Here is a 24,127-nt window from a genome sequence, read left to right as displayed (position 1 = left end):
CCCGCCCTGCATTAAGGTTGAGCATGGCTTCCCACCATAGGGAATGGATTCCAACAAGCTAGCTTATGCCTCAGGAATAGAACCTGGTCCTACTGCCAGGCACCCTTCAGATAGACCAAGCTACATAACTATCTCCCACATGCAGATGGCCTTACTCGGTCCTGTGGAGGTTTCAGAGCTGTCTCTGTAGATTTCCCCTTCATGATCTTGACTTCCCTCACTCATATATTCCCTCTTCCCTCTCTTTGACTTGGTTCCATGAGTTTGGCCTTCCAAGAGTTTTATATGTAAGTAGGCAGAGGTTGAGCAGACTGCAATTTTCTGACCCTGAATGCCACACTTCCCCAGTCCTCTGATCCTGGATGCCACACTTCCCTACCAGATAGGAAATAGTAACAATGGATTAAAAACAGTGCTCTGCGTTGCAAGCAAGAACGATAATTCTGTTTATAAGTCAGAGTTCTGCAGAGCCTAACCCATCTTGCGCTAGAGTATCATTATGTAATTTTCTCCTCTCCCTCCCAGAGTTATTTCTCTATTGCTAGTCCCCATTGGTAAATTAAAATTTACAATGCCATGCTCCCTGTAACCCACTCTTGGCCTTTCTTTGTTGTTATTCTTATAGGCACCAACTGTGTTTTAGTCACTAGTGGTACTGTGCCAAGTAACTTGGGTTATTGCCATAAGCTTACATGGATAATCTTCCCTTTTCTTTTTTTCTTTTAAATAAATGCCCTATGTGGGTGTGAATATAGCCCACATAGCAAACTCCACTTGAAAAGCGGGAATCCATAGCCTGTTAGTAAAGAGTTGAAATACCCTCCTCAGTTTGGCCAAATGTCATTGTAAATATCTTACCCATCTTACTTTGTCTCACTACTGACCCAGCGTCCCTTCCTTCCTTCCTTAAAAGAAACTTCCAGAAGAATACTAACACACTCTCTTCCCACTGTCTCAGCTATAAAGTTTTGTGTGTTGCATAACAAGGCCTTGATGTGGCATCTCATCTTTATTTTTCTCCTGGCTCCCTTCATTTTTAATCAGGGCGCATGCAAAAGCTACAAAAGAGATCATTTGCTTCTGTCCCGTGGTTCTGTTCTCCTAACTTCAAAGGTGACTGTCCCTTTTTCTACTGGCTTAGTTTTGCCAAGTGCTGACTATATCAAGCAGACACTTTCAGGAAGCCAAGAGTCAGCACTGTGCTCCGAGGAAGCTTTGTCGGTGATGATCTCTGGGGATACACAGCGTCCCAGCTCACCCCGTTATGATTTCAATAACAGCAATTGTTGCTTATTCTCTATTTCAGGGATCCCAGAAGACCCACTTGTTGCTGAAGAGTATTATGCTGATGTATTTGATTCCTGTTCGGAGGAGAGTGAGGAGCTGGAGGAAGAAACAGTGTTCTTGGAGGCAGAGGGAGAAATGAGGGACAAGGGAACTCCACCTGCTTATAGAGCAAACCAACAGGTACCTCCTGCTCTGACCAGAGGAGATGTCGCTGTCCGAGGTTCTGACTGGACTTGGGCTGAGAAACAGTCGAGGAAGTCTTGAACCTGGAGTTGATCAAGTCAGGAAACCCAGGAGTTCTAGGAAGTCTCTAGTGGCTCTGTGCAATAAGTCTTTACTTTCAAGGGGTTGGGGCAGGTAGACCCCATGAAATGAGCAGACTCCCATCAGGACCCTGTTGAGATGGGAGGGGCTAGCAGACTCACTATAGGAGGTCAGGCCCTGATGCACACTGCAGTGTCTGCCTACTGAGAACTTCCTCTATACATCTGCCCACTGCCCTGGAAGTGTTTCAGGTATCTCCTTCACAGGGACGTGGATATTTTATCATGTTCTTGCCTGTAATCATATATTAGTGTGGTTTTACAAATTTAATGCATATATATATATATATATATATATATATATATATATATATATATTCCATTTTGGAGTTAAAACTTGGAGACTTTGAATTTGGAATACATTCATTCTAGCTTCTTGCAATGCAGCCTCCAAGAGACCATTTTTTCATACAGCACTGGGTCTCTCTGCATAGATGTTCTGGTAGTAGTACTTCTTGATTAGAAAGACTGAGCTGGTATAGGTGATAGGTTAAGAAATGACCCTGGCTTGTGCCTTTTTCTTTTGATTTTTTGGAGTGGAAAGGAAGTTGTACAAAGCCACTAAGCCTTTTTATTGAAACGGTTTCTCACTGTGTAGCCCAGCCTAGGATTGAACTTTTAACTTTCTGACTTACTTTCCCAGTGCTAGAATTTTAGGAATGTGCCACCATGGACAACCCCAGAGACATTCTTAATAAACACTAAGCAATCTACCATAATATTAAATGTAACCCATGAGAAATGTCTCCCAAGTTCTGTAGACCAGGAGGAGGGAGGGCGATGGCAAACAGGAGAGTGTAAGAGTAGAGTCAACAGGGGACTGGAGAGATGGCTTAGGGGTTAAGAGTGCTTGTTGCCCTTGAGAGGACCTGGGTTTGGTTCCCAGCACCAACACCCAGGGGAAAAACACATATAAAATAAATTCTTTTTTATTTTATATTATATTAAAACACATATAAAATAAATATAAAGTAAATTCTTTTGAAGAGTAGAGTCAAACAAAGGAAAAGTCAAGAGAAAAAGAAAGCATGGGAGAATGTAAATGACAAACACAGGAGGAGAGGGACTAATAACCATTAGCAAAAAGGCAGGACAGAAGAGAGGTGGGATCCCAAATGCCTAAATAAACATGTTCCTTATACCCGCTCCTCTTTCTCCCTAGGGGACCATGGGGAAACGGTACCTACTACTGCAAGTTAAAAATATAATTTCCCACTTGCAAGTTAAAAATATAATTTCCCACTTGCCTCTGAACCACTGCTACAAACAGTAGAAACAAATATTGTCATAATACTACATTAACTTCACCCCGTGCCTGTGGTTGGAAAATGTGACATACAAAACACATAACTCATCTTTACTCAGATCATCAAATGGCAAACTTTGATTTACTAGTATTATAATTTTAAATAGTTCTAAATGAAACAAAGCCAGTTCAGAAACAGACATGGATAAAATCTGTTACAATTACCACCTCCAAGTCAAGAAATAGAACTTTGCCAGTCCTAGAGGCCCCATCTCTGGCCAGTTTTTATTAGAATGTGTGATGGGAAGTCAGATTGCCTATAAATAAGCCTAGGCCTTGCCACTTGTTGTACAATTACTGAACTCCACTGTGCTTCAGTGTCCTAATCTGTACAATGGGGGAAAATGGTTCCTCTCCATAGAAGTGTACATGGAGTGATCTTCTTAAAGCATTTCAAATCATACCCAGTTCAGATCTTATCACATCAGATCAGACATCCGATCTCAACTATACACTTAATAGATACTTAATAATTTAGCCACTATTATAAAAATTACCTGGTTGTCTTCCCCTCTTTAATGCACTGCCTAAAGTCTTTAATGTTAAAGTGAGCTGTTACAGTTGCAATATTTACAAAAAAAATCCTTTCTTCTTTCTCAATGCACATGATAAATATAAGGACAGGGATTTTGCTCTCTGGGCGTGTGTGTCTGCCACGTGTTGTATGACCAGTTGTGTTTGATTTTAAATCTCTTGTGGCAAGATGCTATGACACTTCACTTGCGTAGTATTTTGTCCCTCAGAGTCACATTGTCTTATTCAGGTGAAGAACCTGAGTTTCTAAAAGTAGCTCACCCACACTGACACAGATAGGGAGGGATTGGCATTGTGATTCAGAGTCAGAGTGGTCACAGTCTCGGGTTAACACTTTTCCTACTCTGCAAGGCAGATTAACATGGTCTGACAGAGATGGAAGTGGGGGTTATAGTATGGTCACCTTGATAGGGACAGATAATCACAGCTGCAGATTAATCTATTAATCTATTAATCTATTAATTTGCTATGGGTTCTCTTTCTCCAGAGGTGGTGAGTGTGGCTGTGTTGGACACCCTCCCGTTCCTGTGGGACCCTTGTGTCAGCAGTGCACAAGGTGCACTTCTGAGTTCCGTGCTGGTACCCCAGCAATGTGTGAAGTGCATGAAGCTTGCAGCCGTCTCTGGAATTGCCTCTTTTCCTCCTGGCCTTGCCTGAATATGCTAGGGTCTGCCAAAGTAGCAACATACCCATGGTCTGTACATAACCAGATCCAAGCTGATTCCTCTGTTATATTTTGATGGAGGAAGTGCTTTCTGAAAGAAAACTGGCCACAGGCTTCATTGACAAGTCCTTTGAGCCAAGCCTGCTGCTCTTTAGGCAGTATTGCCTCCAAAGCAGTTTAATGAAACACCTAATTACTGTTGTTTCTCTACAGTGCTAAGAAAAGCATCAATAATGCCTTTATCACAAGCCATTACAGTGCTCATAGCTCCTCTGTGAAGTCTGTGGCCACCAAATTGGAACCATCCTCTTAGATCTCTGGAGAGTGGCGTTTACAGCTGTCATCACAACAGGTTCTCTACAGCAGTTGTGGGGCCTGTCACAGAGCAGTAGCCCGTGTGCTCTCACAGGCATGCCTAAGGGCTTCAGGCTGGTGTGTGTTGTCATTAATTCCACATGTCCCCTATTGCCTGGACTGTCATTCCCTCTCCAAGACTAACAAATGGCCCAGGACACTGGCAAAAGCACACTAGAGAGAAGATAATGACTCGACCCACAGCTCTTTCAGGAAAGACTCTGTTTAACCAAGGCTCTCGCTGAAGATTCCCTTAAGAGGCTCCTCAGGCCTCTCCTGTTCTCTTCCTGAGACAAGAGCTTGCAGAGGCCTCCAGCTAATATGGAAGTTCTCCAGTCTTCCCAGGTTTGAAATTCTCCTAGCAAGCAGTGGCACTGGGAAAAGCAGATGTGCTGGAATACTTAGAAGTGGGGTGGTAAGGCCCGAGGGTCCTCTGAGGACACGGGCCAGGCTGTCCTGAGGGTTGGTATCACAAGCTTCTGCACAGGGAGAGCCTGTGGGTTAATCAGTTGGTGCTTGTTATGGTGGTAACAGTTCACATTCTTGGGATGTTCCAAGGATGGTCAGTACTTTATATTCTGGGCTAGCCTGGGGCGTCTGGGAGAGATGGTACGGCAGGGTAAGAAGTGCAAGGGAAATCCCTGTGGAGTAGGTGGGAAAATCCTCAGGCTATGGGACACCTCTTAGGTTCTGAATTCAGAGGAGGAATTTAGTGTTGTGGGAGCCAGGAGGGCCAGTTTGCAGTTTGAGTTTCAAAGATGTATCTCTGTGTACCTGTCACTACATACATTAGGGAAGAAGGCGACCTCAGCAGTGAGCTAGGAGCTGTGATCTCAGCCTCCTGATGCCATGACAGCCCCTCAGAAGTGCCACCAACCCTGTCCTCTGGCTCTGGGTAGCAGCACCCTCTGCCTTCCAGCGAGTCAGGAATGGATCTAGGGCCTGGCTGCTAGTCAAACCCAACCCAGGTGTAAAAGGCACATCTGAGTGTGCAGAAAGAGGAAGCCACCATGTAGTTTAGGGTTTTGTGACTTGGTGCTATTGTGGATATGGTTTGCAGAAGTAGACAATTGCTTAGTAATACAACTGACAGGAAAGAAAATAAGTGGGTTATTAATTGTACATCCACCTACATATTACATGCTCAGTGGCATCGGTACAAGATACATGGTAGAGAGCCAGCAAACACAGCCCTGCCTTGTGCACATTTGGGTCTCAGGTGTTTGAATACTGTCTGTGATCCATTGTGCCTTTATAGGTCTTCCAGTCATCATTTCTGTCTTCCTAGAAGCTTGGTCCTGTGTACCTAGTCATATAGCCAAAACTAGAGGTCAAAGTTGTATGGACCTCTCATAGAGATGCTGAAATTAGCATGTCTGAAAGTGAGCTCCTCACTCCAAGTGCAGCTCCTCACCCCGTCTGCACTCACCCTCTTCTGCTCACACTCACAGCCAGTCCATCGGCAAAATCTATTCACTTTTCTTTCATTTCATAACACATCATGTGATCACATCTCAGTATCTCTACCCTTGTAACCAAATCCACCAGAACTTCTGCTGGAGAGTTTCACAAGAGCTTCTGGGTGTGCTCTCTCTCTCTCTCTCTCTCTCTCTCTCTCTCTCTCTCTCTCTCTCTCTCTCTCCCCACTTTTGCATCTCACTCAGATTCTGTACACAGGCCCTCCCTCACCTCCTCCATCCTCATCACCGTCCCCTCACTGAGGCACCCCATCTCTTCTCCCTGAGGGCCCTCTCACTATGCCAGTCCAATCACACTTGTGTCTTTCCTGTTTCTGGAGAACACCAGACATGAGTCTGTCTTTAGAAGCCTGTAATGTCCTTCCCACAAGATGCACTGATAATATTATACCCATCTGTCTTCAGGTCTTTGCTGTATCATCTTACTGCAGAGGACTTTGCTAAATTAAGTAAAATACCCCTCACTAGCTGGGGCACTCACTCACTCTTCTACCTTCCTGCTTTGTTTTTCTCTATGGTCTGTTCAGCATCTGAGCTACTAGTACTTGCTAGTTACATGCTAGAAGGAAATAGAAAGTAAGTATTGTAGTCACCGTACCTTTTAATAATATTTTGCCACAGAGTAAATCCATGGTAGATTTTGGGGACTGTATGCATGAATGAAGAAAGAAATGAATGAATACCTGCAGGTTGGAATCTAGTTGTGCAAGCATCCAGGAAATCCACACACAAACACATAAATGAAATAAGTGAAACCGAGGAGCATAACTTGGGTATTGGGCATTGTGCAGAGGGATGCTAAGAAGAGTCAAGGAGGAGCTTTCAGGGGATGGAAATGTGCCTACCCCTTGAAATGAGGAGAGGGAGAGGGGTAGGGGGAGAGAGTGGTGAATACCAGAGAGAGCAACTCATGTATCAGAAGCCCCAGGTGATGAGGAGGCCATAGCTTGTACCATGAGGGCCTCCTGAACTCTGGAAGAAGAGAGTGGATTTTAAGTGAGAGTCCAGTTCACTAATGAGTAACTGAAAGCCTTGAGGTGTGTCTGAACTGAGCCTGAGTGTGGCTTAGGGTTAGAGCATGTGCCTAGTGTGAGTAAGATCTTCTGTTTGAGTCCCACCACTACAAAAGGAGGACCTGGTGCGTGAAAAAGGAAAGGAAGGGAAGGCAAGGAGAAAAGGAGAGGCAGGGAGAAGGAGAGAGAAAAATCTGTGGTAACAGAAATCAATGACAGTGGTAAAGGAGTAGCTGGAAGGATGCTAAAAGGACTGGGTGAAGGGCAAGAGGAATCTTCACTTTGGTTGACTGGTGTCTGTCCAGGCATATCCATTCTTGAGAAGTCATCACTGCACACTTGAGATCTGTGTGCCTCCATCTCTGCTGAGCTTGTCTCATTGAAAGCAGCTCTGATTCAGCTCTGCCCTTAAGAGGGGATCTAGAACTGGAGCTGGACCATGGCATTCATAATAGTGAGCTACATCTATCCTCACTGCTTCCTGGCTGCAACGGGCCAGGCAGATGTGGTCTCTCTGGAAGAGATGGGTCCATAATGGCATTGGCTTAGTAGGAAAGAGGACTGTGGATTGGTTTCCCCGGGTGGGATGGACTCTGAGTGGACAGGTAACAGGTAAAAGACACCAGTTCCTGACATCCTGCATACCCACTGACATCAAGGACCAGAGGGTATGACAACATGCCAGTGTCTCCCAAAGATGGAGCCATCATGGAAGGTATATCTGTTTTGTGCATAGCTCTACAGATCTGAGTTGGCTTGGGGTGTTCAACAGATGGAGGATATGGTGCCATGCCTGGTGTCGTACAGCAAAGGCATCCACACAGCCTTCTGAGCAGCTCTCAGATAAGAAACTTCTGTAACTGCAAAGCTGTGTGTGTGTGTGTGTGTGTGTGTGTGTGTGTGTGTGTGTGTGTGTGTGTGTGTGTGTGCATAGCTACAAGCTACAAGCCTTCTCTGGATGGATATGCCTTTGGGAGTTGGCATAGCCAACCAGCCATGAGTGTAGAGATGCTGCATATAGACAGATGGTTGAGTTTCACTGCCTCCAGGTAAAGGATAAGTGAGCACAGTAACCCTCCAGGAGGCTCTTAAGAGCATCTAAAGATAGATACACAACCTCCGAGGGACCGTTGGAGTCAGCCCGAGAAACCCTCATCCTAGACTGAATTCTTATGGCAGCTGGATTCTCTTCATTCATTCACTCAAATACCCCTTTAGTTGGCACAAGATACAGTATTGTACATAGTTACCATTTTACAAAACGCAATGCCTACATCCCTCCCTTATTCACCCATATATTCAGCTTCAACAAGAACTGTATTAATTGTTTTTATTTACCTAGTTTTTAAAATAAAACTTCTTCCCTTATCCTATCATCTGACTCTTAAGTTTTAAACTTGCTCAACATTCTTCTTCACCACATGAACATCAGGCAGCCTACAGGTGAGTTCTCCTTTCATCCATTTAGCAAGAGGAGGGAGTTCTTTGGGAAAGGTGACAGAGGGGAAGCAGGACATCCTAGGCACATACACTTATCTTCCTTTATTGATTCTTCTGCATCTTCATCCACACATATACTGACGACATCGGGCATGACCAGATAAACCTTTTGGTCCTTAGTTCTCCTACGAGTGGCTTCATATTGCTTTGTTTTGTAATAGGTGTGGAAAAAAATCTCTTTTCCTTCATCACTTCACCTTTTTCACTGAGGTTCAGTTGTAGCTTGAATGGATCAACCATGAACAGAGTCTCTTGGGTAAGCAACAGCTTGGGAAGCAGACTGCCTTGGAATGACATTTCTTCAGTTGCACTTACCTATTCCATCACTTTGAGCAGAAATCTGGGCTGGGTTCTCTTCTAGATGCTGCAGTGATGACTTTGTACTCAGCAGTCATTTTTAAACATTTTAACAAACATATATTATAGTCCGTGTAAAGCAGGTATGGGCCTATGGACTTTATAAATGCTACTATATCTGAGTCTTCTCAAAGCTATTTTACAGATAGGGGAATGGAGGCATGAATACATTAAGAAATTTGCTCAGAACACAAGACTGAAAACAGCAAGGTGGGATTTAAACTCAAGCAGGCTGGCTTCAAAGTTGATGCTCTCTCTAGTCTTGGTATCATTTGTCTGAATTCCAGTTTTGTGCCCATGCTCACCTTTTTCTTGAAGTCTGGAGGAAAATCAATCCATCCTATGCAGGCTGGCTCTCATATTACATCTCCCAGGGGGTTTGTTTATGAACAATATATGGTTCTAGCCAGAAAGTGACAGGACATGATTTCTTGGGAAAGAAGGGGCAGTGGGAATGCTTGAAAAATAATGTAGTAAAAATATTTGCTCAAGCTTATTTCTGGTTACACATAGCTGAAAGTGTCTAATTTGACCTAGAAACTAAATAAAATTATGTATCCTAGAAGAAATATTATATATAGCAATATTACTCCATGATTGTTGGACAGTCATTTCAAACCACTGTCTTGTCCATGTTCAACTGTAAATTTGACTGAAACAATGCTTAAAATATGCCTAGATGGCTATATGTGGAGCTTATCTGTAAGTAGTGGGCTTGTACCTGTAACCTCAGCACTCTAGAGGTCTGCCTGGTAAGTGGTTAGACAGCCTGGACTACAGAGTGAGACCCTGCTTCAAACAAATAAGCAAAGAGCCTGGCCAGAACAAAAGATGAAATTTATGATGTCGGGTAGCTGTCTGGACACAACTGCATATGGTTTGGTGGCTGCATTTTAATACCCATGTGTGCTTTTTGGCATCTTCATTTGAGTATTCTTGGGAATCTGAACCATCATATCTGTAGGAGGGCTGTCTTCCAACAGTAATGCTCAGAGAAAAAATTCTTGGGTTAGACACTGTTTCTTGCATCAGTGAGACTGCCCTATTCAGGAGGATTTTGTGCTTTTCAGAAATCTGAGTTCTCTAGTGGTATCAATAATAAGCTGACAAGGAAAACCATTAAAATGCTTGGCCATACACGGTTTTTAAAAACCCACCAAATAGAGGTTTCAAAGAATTAGTAAAGTACTGATTCAAAGCCAGTATTCAGGCTCAACTTTTCATTTTCAGTGTGTGCAGGTTTCACAACACCACAGTGACTGACCCAGAAGACTTCAAGGGAAATGTGATCGGTTTTATTGCATTTTGTCACTTTTAATTTGCCACATGCTTCTAACACTACAGTTTATAAAGGAACAAGGGAAGGCTTTGCTATCACTTAAAATATATTATAAATTACTTATATATTACATAATTTATATTATTAATATAAGATGTAGTATTATATAGTATATATTGTTAATATCCAGGGTGCCAATGTACATCATATAGTTATAAGCCCCCTACCATTTATAGAAATTCTCTCTCTATATATGTGTGTGTGTATGTGTTAATATGTGTATAAGAACATATATGTGTGTGTGCATATATGTGTATATGAATAGAAGTGCACTTTGCCACAGTGCCAATATGGAGGTCAGGGGTAACTCTGGGGGTTGGTCCTTGCCTTCCACCTCTTTTGAGACAGAATCTCTCTTTTTGCTGTTTGCTGCTGTGTATGGAAGGCTAGATGAACTGCAAGTGTCAAGGCACTCTCTTGTCTCTGACTCCCATCTCACTGTTGAAGTGCTGGAATTGGAGACACACACTGCTGTGCCCAGCCTTACATGGTTTCTGGGAGTTTGAAATCATGTTTTCACACTGAGGTGACAGACTCTACCCAGTTAACCATCTCCCTAACCCCAAGCACACACACATGTACACACATGTGTCAAACACCACACACACATATGCCAGACTCTTGACACTATTTTAAAAGTAAAGCTTAGCAAAGAATGGGAATCTTCTTGTAGACACAAGAGATGGTGAAATACCCATGTCTTGATCATTAAAAACGTTTGTTAGGGTCTGTATTAGATTCCTTGTGAATGTAACTTTGAATTGTTAAATACACTGAAATTATACTTAATGAAGAAGAAAATAAATATGTAAATGTTAATTTTAGTGTCAACTTGACTGAACCACACCGTGCCCAGATAGTTGGTCAAATATTAGTGTGGGTGTTTCTAAAGAGGTATTTTGGATGAGATTAACATTTAATTGAGCAGTGTGAATAATCCTGTTGCCCTCTCTAGTTATGGTTGGACCTTAAACAATTAGCTGAATGTCTGAGCAGAACAAAGGCAGCCTTCTCTTGAGTAACAAAGAGTGTATTTTGCCTTTAAATTAGAATTTTTCTGCCTTTATACTGAAACTACACAATGATTTCCTGTGTCTCTTATTTTGCAGACTCATCTTAGAGATCCCTGGAACTCACCATAATCACATCTCTCTCTCTCTCTCTCTCTCTCTCTCTCTCTCTCTCTCTCTCTCTCTCTCTTTCTCCCTCTCTCTCTCGATAATACAGCCTAACTTGTAGAATTTATAGAAACCAGTCTACTGATTTCAACTAGGAATTCTACAAAGTATAAGCTAAGCTCTGTTAATATATTTTTCCATGAGATAATTTCTCAGTATTCCCAGGACATTCACATGGTGGTCTAGGTTTCTAGACAGTTAGATTTGGGAAATGTTAAGTGAATTTGATCTTTCTTTTCTAGAATAAAGAAGTCTTGGCACTTCCAATATGCGTGTGGGCATTATTCATCTCCCAGGTGTAGTATGTAGTGTATACAGAACATCCTCACACATCCTTAAAAATCCCTTAGACATGTTCTTTTTGGATATCTTGGTAAATTCTGGCTCATGTTGTTCAACAGGAAGTAGCAGTTGGGACAGTTTTACATATTGAGTTGATGATAAATAGTTGTTATCTGAGGCCACAGCAAAACCTATGACTGGCACAGCAAAGGATCCAGTTCTAAAGGGTCACAGGGTCTAAGGGAATAACCTCAGTGCTACTAGGATTGGACCTTGAAGCAGGGAGCATTAGGGCCAAAGAGCACACATTTCTTGAAACACGAAAGTGTATCTGCTACTCAGATACCCCCCACAGAAGATTTGACTGCCCCCCAGTCAAATCTGTGGTGGTCCACAGTCACTATAACCCACAGTAGCCATGAAGACTTAAAACTCTGATGTTCCATCACGAGACTGTTTTCCAAGACAACTCCACAAACAGATATGATGTAACATGGTCATCCAAAATGGACCTTACTTTGATAGAACTGTTGTCATAAACTGTCTGGGAAGTCCTGCTCTCCCTCTAGAGACACACCTCTTTTCAAAAGCTGGCCCTCATTTGTTGAGTTTTACATGAGAGCTTTAAGATTCCATGGCTACAGTGGGTTATAGTGACTGTGGATCACACAGATTTGGAGTGGGGGAGATCAAACCTTCTGTAGAGTATATGAGTAGCAGATACAGAAAATCTGTTTATTTGATTTTGAATTTGAGTGCACAAGGCAGTTTTCATAACTGAGCATGGGGGGGGGTTGTTCTTCATGCCTTGAAGGCACTTCCTGTTTATGGAGAGGTCAATGGCTCTGGAAATGGAGACTTGAAAAGCATAAAAATTGATTTAAAACAGAGTCACTTTTACCATTTCCAGAACATTAGAAAATCTGTCTTCCAAGTACTTGGCCCACGTGATTAAAGGCTAGTGACAGTATAATTTGTCATCTGTTGAGATGCAGTTGTTCTCTCGGGCCACTTAAATTCACCAAAATTCAATAAATTGTGAAACAGTAAGGAATTGTAAACATCATCTTCAAACAGCCAATCTCCACATTGCATAAGCCTAACAGATATTTTGTGTGACCATGTCTCTGCTTGTGTGAAGCCTTGGCATTCACTTCCATGTACTTCTCCCAGAACCGGTTATGTTCAAATAAGTGATAATTTCTGGAATCATTGGAATGAGATGTTTGCCTTTCCCTAATTTTTATTTATTACAAAAATGTAGGTACTGATTTTGTAAATTATCTAATTTTGAAAATAGAGAAAGTTTAAGATAACTATAAAAAGTACATTTAGAAGGATTGTTTCTTTTTCTCTACTGAAGAGAGTCCTTAAAAGTTGAGATAAAGATGCTGAAGTGTAGTTCTTCCCAGTTAATGGCTTCTGGCAGATATGGGATGGGGATGGGAAAGGCTAGACGCCGGGAGTTTGACCATGCTCCATTGTTTGGGCAACACAATTGGACTTGGTGTATTTTTCTTTGGTGGGGGCACAAAAGTGGGAAGGTAGACCTAGGGGAAATAGGAAGCAAATGTGATCGGGGTGCATTATACAAAATTTACAAATAATTAATAAAAGTATGATGTTGGTGAGAACAAGTACAATTGACATCTATTGCAAGACTTTTCTCCCTTTGAGGGAGACTAAGCAATGTCAGCCCTCTCCTTCTAAGGTCCCAATGACAAATAAAAGTTCAGTTCCACCAAAGCTACTCCTAGGGAACCAGTAAGTTTTTTGGGTTTACTTACAGAGAATGGGTGAGGGGTCATTTGGGGCAGGAATAGGGGTGTCTCTAAAGCAGCCACACTCAAAGTAGAAACCCAGCATAGATGGTGGCTTCTTCATGAAGTCCCTTTCCCCTAGTCATCCCAGCCTATATACTCTAGCCCTGCCTCAAGGTCCCAAAGCTACATTCAATTAGGGCAGAATTGCATAAAACTGGTTGGGAGGAGTGGTTGGTGTCATTAATTTTTTTTGTAAAGTTGATACAAACTAGAGTCATTTGGAAAGGGGAACTTTATTGAGGGAGTGCTGTCACTAGATTGCCTATAGTCAAGTCTGTCGGACATTTATTATTGTTGTTGTTGTTGTTGTTGTTGATGATGATGATGATGATGTTGTTAATGATTGATGTGGGAAGGCCCAGCTCACTTTGGGCAGTGATGCCCCTAGGAAAATGGCCCAGGGTATATAATAAGGCAGGCTGAGCAGGCCATGGAGAGCAAGCCAATAAGCAGAGTTCTTCAGTGGTCTACTTCAGTTCCTGCCTCTAGATTCCTGCCTAGCTTCAGTGGTGGACTTTAAATTGTAAGCTGAAATAAACTCTTTTCTCCATAAGTTGCTTTTGGTTATGGTGTTTGTCACAGCAACAGAAACTTGACTGAGACAGTTACATCACTCCAGTGAGGATCCCCAGACCCTTCCCCACCCCTGTGAGGGAATGTCAACAGTAAAGAAACCCAACTGTGAGGAGCTTTTGCAACCAGGCACAGACCAACTCATGAAGATGGTGGTCCTTTGGCTTGGAGGATGGTGCTGTGTTTTTACTGGTCCTCATTATTTGACATTTGGCCAGCAGGGAGGAAAAGAGCTGTTTATGTCAGAATATAGATAGGTAGGTCAATTAAATGAATAATTGGTTGGTCAATTAACTGAATAATAGACCTCAAACAACCTCCTATGGAGGAAGTTTGGCAGTGTCTCATGCTATTCTGGGTCTTCACAACTTGGGTGGGGGAGGTATTATGACAAAATTCTAACATTTGTTGGTTTGAGGCCATAGGTGCTGCTGAACATCGTACAATGTATTAGAGTTATCTGGTCCAAAATATAAATAGTACTAAGCTTGAGAAATGTCTGTGAGTCCATAGATGATAAAGTACATATAAGAAAATACTGACACTGGGACAGAGGATGCATGGGTGTTTTCATGGAGACTTTGAAACTCTTCTATAAGTCTGAAATACAATCAATGGCTGCTGAGAGGAGGAAGTCAGTCTTACTCAAGGATAAGTCCTAAACACATGTACATCACAGCCACATAAAAATGGGTTCAGTATGTTTCTACCCAGCAGCAGTAGACTTGGAGTGGCAGGGGAGTCCTGGTACCTAACTGGAGATAGATATCTACCCATGGAGTTGATGTCATTCACTTCCTTGTGCATCACAGAAACAGGAAGAGAATTGCACTGATGTGCAGTTGGTAGTTCTCATGAGCCAGAAGTTGTGATACGTTTTAGGGATTTAAAAATGTAAAACACTTGGCTAGTTAACCTCAGTTGTTTGGCATGTCAATGATTCTTTTCTGTGTAAAATAGCAACACCAAAAATTAGTGGGTTAAAACAATGGCTTACTATCTCTCAAGGTGTGTGTGTGTGTGTGTGTGTGTGTGTGTGTGTGTGTGTGTGTGTGTGTGTGTGTTTGTGTGTGTGTACATGTTCTTGTGGAGGCCAGATATTGACAGAGTTTCTTCCTCGTACTTTCCACCTCATTTTTTTTGAGATAAAGTCTCTTCCTGAACCTGAAGCTCACCAATTCAGCAAGATTAGATGGATGGACAGCAGCCCAGGCATCTCCTTGTTTCTGCATCCCTAGCACTGAGATTACAGATGCACACTGCTGCACTTGGGTTTTCTATATGGATGCCAAGGCTCCAAATTCAGGTCCTCGTATTTATGTTGCAAGCACTTTCCCTCTGAGACGTCTCCCCAGATTGATTTTGTGTATCTTCTGTGTTCATTGAGTAGTTCTACTCCATGTGCTGTCCAGTCACCCACATTGTTTCTGCCAGCTGGGAGCTTAGCTGGTCCATGAGAGTATGGCTCACAATTCTTGCTGTTGGTTACAGCTATTGGCTGGGGCTGTTGTTTCATACTCTGGGACCTCTAGCTGTGCAATCTCTCCAATAGGAGAGCCTTATTCCTGCCTTTCTATGGAGTAAGAAATCAAGGCAGTGTGGTTTCTCAAGGTCTAGTCCTGTCATCCATCACCACTTCTGTTATGTACTATGGGGAAGAGCAAACTACGGGTCCAATTCAGATCCAGAGACAGGGAAAAAGACTCCACCTGTTGATGTGAGGAATGGTGTGTGAACACTGGAATAGAGGGACTGCTGTAGCAACGTTTGTAGAATGGCCTATCCCCCTCACTGTCCATCTTCAGTCAGAAGAGCAGGGGTTTCGAGCTGGGAGGCTCCTTGACTGTCAGGTGATTCCGACTGTGGTCTGCATGTTCGGGTATCCCTCAGATAGGATCACCAAGGAGATGGTTCGAAGTATTAGCCTTAGAGGTTGATTATGTCATGAGGGTTCTGCCCTCATAAATGGACTTTGACCTTATAAAGTAAACCCAAGAAAATTCTATCCCTTCATGTGAACACTCAAGGTATTTTCTATGTACCAGAAATTGGGAGGACTCTAGCAATCAAATACACCAGTGCCATGATTGAATTTCCTGGTCTACACACACACACACACACACACACACACACACACACACACACACACACACAGAGAGAGAGAGAGAGAGAGAGAGAGAGAGAGAGAGAGAGAGCCCAAATGGTCCAGCACTCACTTATGGCTACAACAGTATGTAACTCCAGTCTTGGGATCCACTGGCCTCGGGCACCAGACACACATGTGCAGGTAAAACACTCATACACATTTAAGACAAATAAGCTAAGCGCTGGGAAGTTAAGCTGCTGTCCAGGGCCAGTACACCTGGCAGAGGAGCCAGGCTTAGAACCTGACCTCCCTTGGTTGGTGCCATCAGCAGATGGCATATGTCATAGGCCTATGGTGCCCCCTCTAGTGGAGGGTGCCTCTCTGGAGAGTCCATGACTCCACGCTGGTACAGAAAGAAGAGTCTGTTGGCCTTCTTTGATTACTGTGCCTCCCTGGTAACTGCCTCCCTATTCCTGGGCCAGTCATCAAGGATTTCTGTTTGGTATTTGACTGCACTGACCAGCACTAACTAGGCAAGCCCTCCTCATCACTGTCTCTTCTGTGTATTCTAAGCATGAGATGATGCTCAATTTTACAACATGCATGAAAAGCAGCTGCTCACACTTCAGAGAATGTTGGAAAATGAAATCCAACATGTTTATGGAATGTGTTAGAGTAGCCTGTCACACTCTTGCGGCTTCTCCTAAGCCCTGCAGACAGCTGCTGCAATGGGAAATGTTTGCTTGACTTGAAATGGAGTATGTGATCCATAAATGATGAATCCCTCTCAATGTAGCCATAAACCTGAAAATAATTAAGAGGTTCCATTTTCCCAGATTGTTAGGATGCTATTTTGGATTATTTGCAGCCTGCTGGGTGGAGAACAGATATTTATTTTGCATCAAAGACAGTATTTGTTATCTAGTATAGTTCTGAAATCTCCCCGGCCCCCATGGGAAATAGCTGGCTTTCTTTGAGGACTGAGGTAAATGACGAGGATAATTATTTTATTTATGACTCCTTGAAGGTCACAGATTTCCAAAGATGTAGAAAAAAATCTTCTCTTGATTCCTGCTGTACTATTGATTAATACATCTTGGTTTTTATTATTATAGCATTTAGTGTATTTGAAAATTAAAATAATATTTGATTATTAAGGAGAGTTTGGAAAGCAACAAACAAAAGATGAAACCAGAGCCCTCAGGTACTTGTATTTTGGTTGAAATCACTTGTAAGGTTGAGGGATGGGCTCAGTGCAGAGCACTTTCCCTGCTCCCCCCAAAACCAAACACACTAAGGCCACTGTTAACATTGTTAGCTCCACCCTTCCCATCAGAGAGAATGAGCAGGCAATCTGCAGATTGGAAGCACACATTTACAGATATCTCTCTCTCTCTTTCTCTTTCTCTTTCTCTCTCTCTCTCTCTCTCTCTCTCTCTCTCTCTCTCTCTCTCTGTGTGTGTGTGTGTGTGTGTGTTTGTGTGTGTTATAGATAGATGGCTTTCTTTAAAAAAGTAAAGTAAAGCAACCTTGTATAACAATTTTGTAAATGATTCTATGTATGTGCTGTGTCTAAATGTTGCATAAACATGTTTCTGTCACTAAACATTCTTCTTTTATTGACAGGACAGTGATATTGAAGCCCTGGTTGGGTGTTTGGAAAATGTCCTGGATTGCACCTCTCTAGGTAAGTCAGCTTCTTCAGATTCCAAACTGTAGTGATCTTTTTGTTTCTACTAGAATAGCCAAGAAGTGGAAACCTTTGCAGGAACCTCACAGATATTCTGGTCCACATTCTGCATTTTGCAGAGGAGGAGGCCGAGGCCAATAGAGATGAAGGATCTGATGTAACAGCTAGGACACTCAAGGCAGAAAACTTTATTATTATTACAAGCAACTCCCAGTCTCCAAGGATGAAGAAAATGGTGCTTGGTAGACCTTTCTGATCAAAATGGTAGGGGGCAGTGCACGTAGGCTTAGAGTCCCTGGAAAAGCAATCTCCCTGTCCAACAGGTCCTACCAAAGCAGATTGTGCTCAGCGAAGCTATAGGCCTGCCACTCTGAAGGTCAGTCAGTTATTGGAAGAGATTTGGTCTGAAAAACAAAGCTGAAATGTCTTTAGCATTGTCAGTCCCGATAAATGGGATTGCTGTGCTTCAATGATAAAGCCCTATTTTTTTTTTTGCTTCTTCTTTTTTTAATCCAAAAAGCCCAGCTGTGATAACTTTCAGCATTCCACAATAGATTTTTCACACAGAGTTCTTAAAGATCCTAGATGAAAATGACTGAGTTTTATTTCTTTCAAATTTTGAGTGAGCATTTTAGGAATTTTAATTATAAAAACAAAAGCAGTATCTTCAAGGGAGACGGCAAGAATATAGAGATCAATGGTGGCATTTTTCTGTAGGGGAAACAGTCGCCACTATTTGTTAGGAGCTTTCTGCATAATATATAGCCATTTCCTAGCCTTTGTCACATCTCCATGCACAAAGCCATAGTTACCAATAGCTCTTTGACTTTTCCCTCCTGGCCATCACCCTGTGATCTGATTTTCTGCATATACCTGTTAAGGGCACCTCACTCCCAGGGATGGTCTAGAAAGCACGGAATGCTTCCCTTGGCCAAGTCATTTTTCTTCTGTGTCTCAATTAGATGAGAAATCTTCGACACAGACTTCTCGGGCAGGTTTTAGCACAGAGGTGTGCACTGAGCAGCATGGGTCAGAAGCTGCATTTCTCCTGTGTTTTTCCAGAAACTCATACTGTGTCTGGTGAAGAAAAAGCCCCTAACAGGCATTTTTAGTTATGCTAGGAGCAACCCAATGCAAACCTTGTTAGTGTACCAGCTGCAACCAAAATAATTTCACTCTCGTCCGTGTTACTAATTGGCTTTTCTGCCTAAAATTGTGTCTTGAAAAAGATAGACCCTTCTACAAAAAAAGTAACCTAGGTTGTGTAGGTGACATCTAGTCCTGCCTCTGGGATGTATAATTTTATAGAAACAAGCATGGGAAGTGTGTAAGAAAAACACACATTGATCTCTGCCTGGAGTCCTAGTAAAGCGACAGTCATAAAGGTGATATAAACCTACAGGAAAAAGGGGTGAATTTGAGAAGTTAGATGGATGAATGGTGACTGATTGAGAAAGCAGGGGTTCTGGAAGTCTGAAAGTTAACCTTGTGAGATGGTGTGTGTGTGTGTGTGTGTGTGTGTGTGTGTAGGGGATACACCTTTAGTGTGGAGAAGCAAGCCAACTGTCCCACAGAACCCAAGGAACACTCGGGGTTTAAGGTTCAGTGACTCTGAGAGCAGGATGTGGGTGAGGAGAAGGAATGGTTGCTAGCGTGAATAAAGAACAATGACTCCGCCCACAGCCTTTTCTCCCCACTCACACTGCCAGGAAACCCCTTTCCACAGTGAGACACAGAGCATGAGATTTCATGGGGAGGCATTAAGTGACAGAGGCTCTGGATTTAGGGACACAAAGACATGAATCGTTTACCCACATCACAGATGTGATGAAAACAGAAGGAAGCTCAATGTCAATTAATAAGAACCCCAAACGCCACTTCACTTACCTACTCCTTCCAAACACTGGCAGAGCAGCATGGATCCATTCAGAGGACATCACCCAGACCACTTACCAGAATAAGGTTTATGAATGTGGATATCCTCCCAACAAAAATGGCAAAGACTGGACCTGCCAGTTGATAATACCAAATTTACAGAAAGGGCTCAACATGGCTTGTAATGTTTAACAATTAGATTTGAACACATATCTGGATGGATATGTATGTCCCTCATACCACATGTGTGTAATGTTCCTCAGGTCTAACAAACAGAAGAAGAATCAAGATAGAAAGATGTAAAAGCCTCAGGAAACACAATGTAAGGAAGAAAGGAAAATTATCCTATCACTAAATTCTTAAAATATGTTAGAGAATTTTACAGAAACAAATGAAAAGGACTATCCATAAAATAATAAAAAGCTATGAAAATTATAATTTAAAAGCATGATGGAAAATTCACTAGAATTAAGAATACTATCCAGAATGAAATAAGCAATAAGAAAAAAATCAATCAAGGTGACTTGGAATCTAATTAAAGAAACTTCAGGAGGAACAGAGAAGAAGAAATTGATAGGTCTAGAGAGAATAAGACAGAACATGTATAAAATATCAGGAAAAATAATGGTTTCTTAGTTTTTCAATAATACCAGAGGCTAGAAGATAATAAAATTTGAACCTAGATTTTTTTCTTATCTTCTCAACCATGAATCAAGTATAGATCTTAAAAAAAAATCTATCCAAACCAATGCCATCAAACATGAGAGAGGAAATAGAGCCACTTTCAAACATACAACTTCAAAAAGTATGTCTCAAAAATATCTATGTCTCATGACTTTTCTTAGGAAGTTCCTAGAAATCACACTATATGAAAATATAGCAGTTTATCAAGAAAGAGTAAGATGGGGGCTACAGGTGATGCGAGCAAACACAAAAGAAGATAAAGGTTTAGGGGGTGATAGTTAAAGAAGGTCTCCAAACAGCAACCAAACAACAGGCCTGGAGAACAATCCATTCAAAGTGGGCTGGGCCAAGGGACTTTCAGGCTGAATGGGGATATGGCAAAGAGACGTGGAACTAATGATAACCCACTGAATCTGGCTATTGTGCGAGTTTGGAGATGGATTAGAGTTCCTTCAGAAACTTTAGGGATGGATTAGAGAGAAACAACCAGAAAAAAAGCAACGAAAAACACCAAGGCAATTATTAACTCCTGGAAAATCAAAAGCTTAGAAAGGAAATGTAGCCTATATACATTATGTGTATGACATTTTTTGATTATAATAATTTAAAGATTAGATTATTTAAAATTTGTAATATAACTATATTGGCAAGGTAGAGGAAAGAAAGAAAAGAGAAGAAGGGAGGAGAGAGAGAGAGAGCAAAATACAGGAAAGAAAAAAACAAAATTCAAATGTCCCAAGATGGTCATAGTGTAAAATATAGTTGTATAAACATGTGATATAGAAAAAAGAGCAAATAGAAAAAAAAAGATAGCAAAGATGTTGAATGTAGTTGATTTGGGGAAGGGAACAGTTAGGAAACATTTTATTTTCTTCAAATTGTTGATTTTGACTTTAAAAAGTACTGTGTACATGAATTCATGTAAGTTAACTTTTAAATTTTTAATTATTTTATGTATATGGGTATTTGGCCTGCATGTATGTCCATGTACTATGTGTTTGTCTGGTGTCTGCCGAGGTGAGAAAGGGTGTCGGATCACCCAGAGGTAGAGTTAGGGATGGTGTGAGCAGCCATGTGTCTGCTGGGAATCAAACCCTGGTCTCTGCAGGAGCAGTCAGTGCTCTCCAGCTTATGGCACTTTTTAAAGTGGACATAGGAATAAGCATGAGCCTGCAGGTATTCCTTTGACACACTGATTACGTTTCTTTGATTATACACCCAGAAGCGAAATAGCTGGATCATAACCATTTTTAGTTTTTTGAGGTACTTTTCTTACTATTCCCCATAACATCTATAGTAATTTACATAAACACGTACAATTAAAATCATCATCAGTTGGAAAGTAGAAACCAATTCTGTTTCTTTCCTCTAGTGAACCTACTCTTAAGCCTGGAATAAGACATTTGGACACTTTGATTACGAAGATTATAGTAAACTTAGATGTTTGTTTGTTTGTTTGTTTGTTTGTTTGTTTGAGATAGGGTCTGTCTGTGTAGCCCTGGTTGTCCTGTAATTTGCTATGTAGAGGAGCAGGCAAGCTTGGAACTTACAGGGATCATCTAATGTTTTGTTTAGGTTAGATTATCAAAAAAAAAACTTCATACACTATAAAGTTCTAATAGCCCATTTCCAAGTTCTCCAATTACAAGACTGAGCAAAGGCATCAAGGCTGCATGATCCTGTGTTAGATGTCTCTGCCCTGGCACCCACACAGAGTGCTTATAAAGCATTTAGGGGTCAGCCACAAATAAACTGCTAAAATTGCTTGCTGCCTAAAATGGCTTCTCATCACTGGCAGCTTCCTTGTGTGTCTGTGCATGTGTGTTTGCTTATGATGTGTCTCCGCTGTTGTGATACAACACTGACTAAAACAACCTGGAGAGAAAAGGGTTTATTTGGGTTATAGGTCCTGATCATAGTCCACCATTGAGGGAACCCGAACAGGAACCCAAGCAAGAACAAGTGGGAACCATGGAGAAAAGCTATTTATTGGATAGACTCCATGTTCATGGTCATCTATCTTTCTCTTTTTATAATAAAAAAGTAATTAAAATGTGATTACATAATTTCCCCTCTTTTCTTCCTCTTTACCCACTCTCTCTCTCCCTCAAAGTCATGGCCTTTTTTTCTTTAGTTGTTAGCTACATACATATAAACATGTAAGTATGTAAATACAATCTGCTGAGTCTGCTTAGAGTTGCTTGTATGTATGTGGTTTTAAGTCAGGCCACCTGGTATTGGGTAACCAATTAGGGGTGTAGTGAAGTAAGCCCCTTCCATGTCATCATATCTATTGATGTTGTCATTGTTCAGGTCTTGTTTAGTCAGATATATGGGTATTAGAGATGTAGCTTCCCGGTCATCTTTATGAGACATTCTAGACTTTCCAGTCCTCTGGTCTCACAATCATTCCTCCAGGACTCTCTGCTCCAGGTGGCACTGCCCACATCAATCAACAATCAAGGTAATGCTACACAGATATGCCTACAAGCCAGTCTGACACAGGCATTTTCTCAGTTGGGTTTCCTTTTTCCTGGATGTGTCAGGCTGACAGTGGAGATTATCTGGCACAGTGTGTGTGTGTGTGTGTGTGTGTGTGTGTGTGTGTGTGTGGTATATGAATACACATGTGTGTGAGGTCAAAGAAGGATGTCAGGTGCCTTGTGCTATCCTCCTCTGCCCTATTCCTTCGAGCCAGGGTCTCTCGCTAAATCTCGATCTAGGCTGGCAACCAGTGAGCCCTCAACAATTCTTCCATCTCTTCCCTCTGCAGCTGTGGGGTTATAGGCATGTGTTCATGTGGGGCCAGGATCTGACCCCAGGTCTTCATGCTTACACAATAAGCACTCATATGCACTGAGGAATTTCTCTACCCCACACCTTAGTCTGTTGATCAGTGGCTATTACTCATACGGGAGGGGGCTTTGAGTTATAGCTGTAGGCACCCAGATGATGGGAACATGTGATTCTAAAATAACCAGTCCACAGAGGGAATTCGGGGGATGACCCTAGTTACATGTAAGAAACTGGCTACTTTCGGGACTTTAGACACTTCTCTGTTGCTATAGAAACAAGGAAAGCAGTTTCTTCTTTAGTCTTGTAGGGGGTGAGAACCCAAGATTGCTCGGGTTGTTGATATTTGTTTTGCTCTGACTACTACAGCTCATTGTCTATTATAATAGAGTACATTAGTCACCGTGGTCACTAATACATATCAGAATGTCACTGTAATCCAAGAGATAATTTAAATTTAGAGGTGTGAGAATATGAACCTTGTCACAAAAACAAAAAAACAAACAGACAAAAATCCCCACAAAACTTCTGTGAATCGAAATGGTTCTTCTCCTATGGTTATCAACTCATACATTTTGGAAGTGCCCAGGTGCCCAGTGAGTGTTAGGACATTAAGTATCTTCCACAAACCCCTTAAGAGCATCTCTTTGTCATCTACAAGAAAGAACAACAGAGATGTTCTCTGAGGGTTGCTTAGCAAGTTGTCACTGCACAGCCCTGAAAGGGTGCAAGGTGCTGCTTTGACTGCACTCCAGCTCTCACTTTTTCCGTGACTCAGAGCAGGGTTAAGCAGATTTCCCCTTTCTGCATCACCGGGGAATGGCTTGGTAAGGCAGTCAATGTCTGTGTTGACTGGAGGTTTGTGTTACTACACTTCCACACTGGAGCATGTATTCGAATCATTTTGAGGACTTCTAACACGGGTCTAGTGTATAACCATGGACTCGTTTTTCTAACATCTCCTCATGTAATATACAGAAATCTTCCT

At 41.9% G+C, this 24,127-nt stretch overlaps 1 protein-coding gene across 1 annotated transcript in view; it reads left to right on the top strand.

The window, feature by feature from the left end:
* The window catches only part of Nek11 (NIMA related kinase 11), a 219,897-nt gene that overhangs the window by 153,386 nt on the left and 42,384 nt on the right, over nt 1-24,127 (top strand). The window contains 2 exon segments of the mRNA XM_035443911.1: nt 1,307-1,467; nt 17,724-17,784. Coding sequence (XP_035299802.1) covers nt 1,307-1,467; nt 17,724-17,784 — 222 coding nt within the window.

This window comes from Cricetulus griseus, chromosome 4, assembly GCF_003668045.3.
Source record: "Cricetulus griseus strain 17A/GY chromosome 4, alternate assembly CriGri-PICRH-1.0, whole genome shotgun sequence".
NCBI classification, from domain to species: Eukaryota; Metazoa; Chordata; class Mammalia; order Rodentia; family Cricetidae; genus Cricetulus; species Cricetulus griseus.
This window is presented reverse-complemented; position numbering and strand designations above follow the sequence as displayed.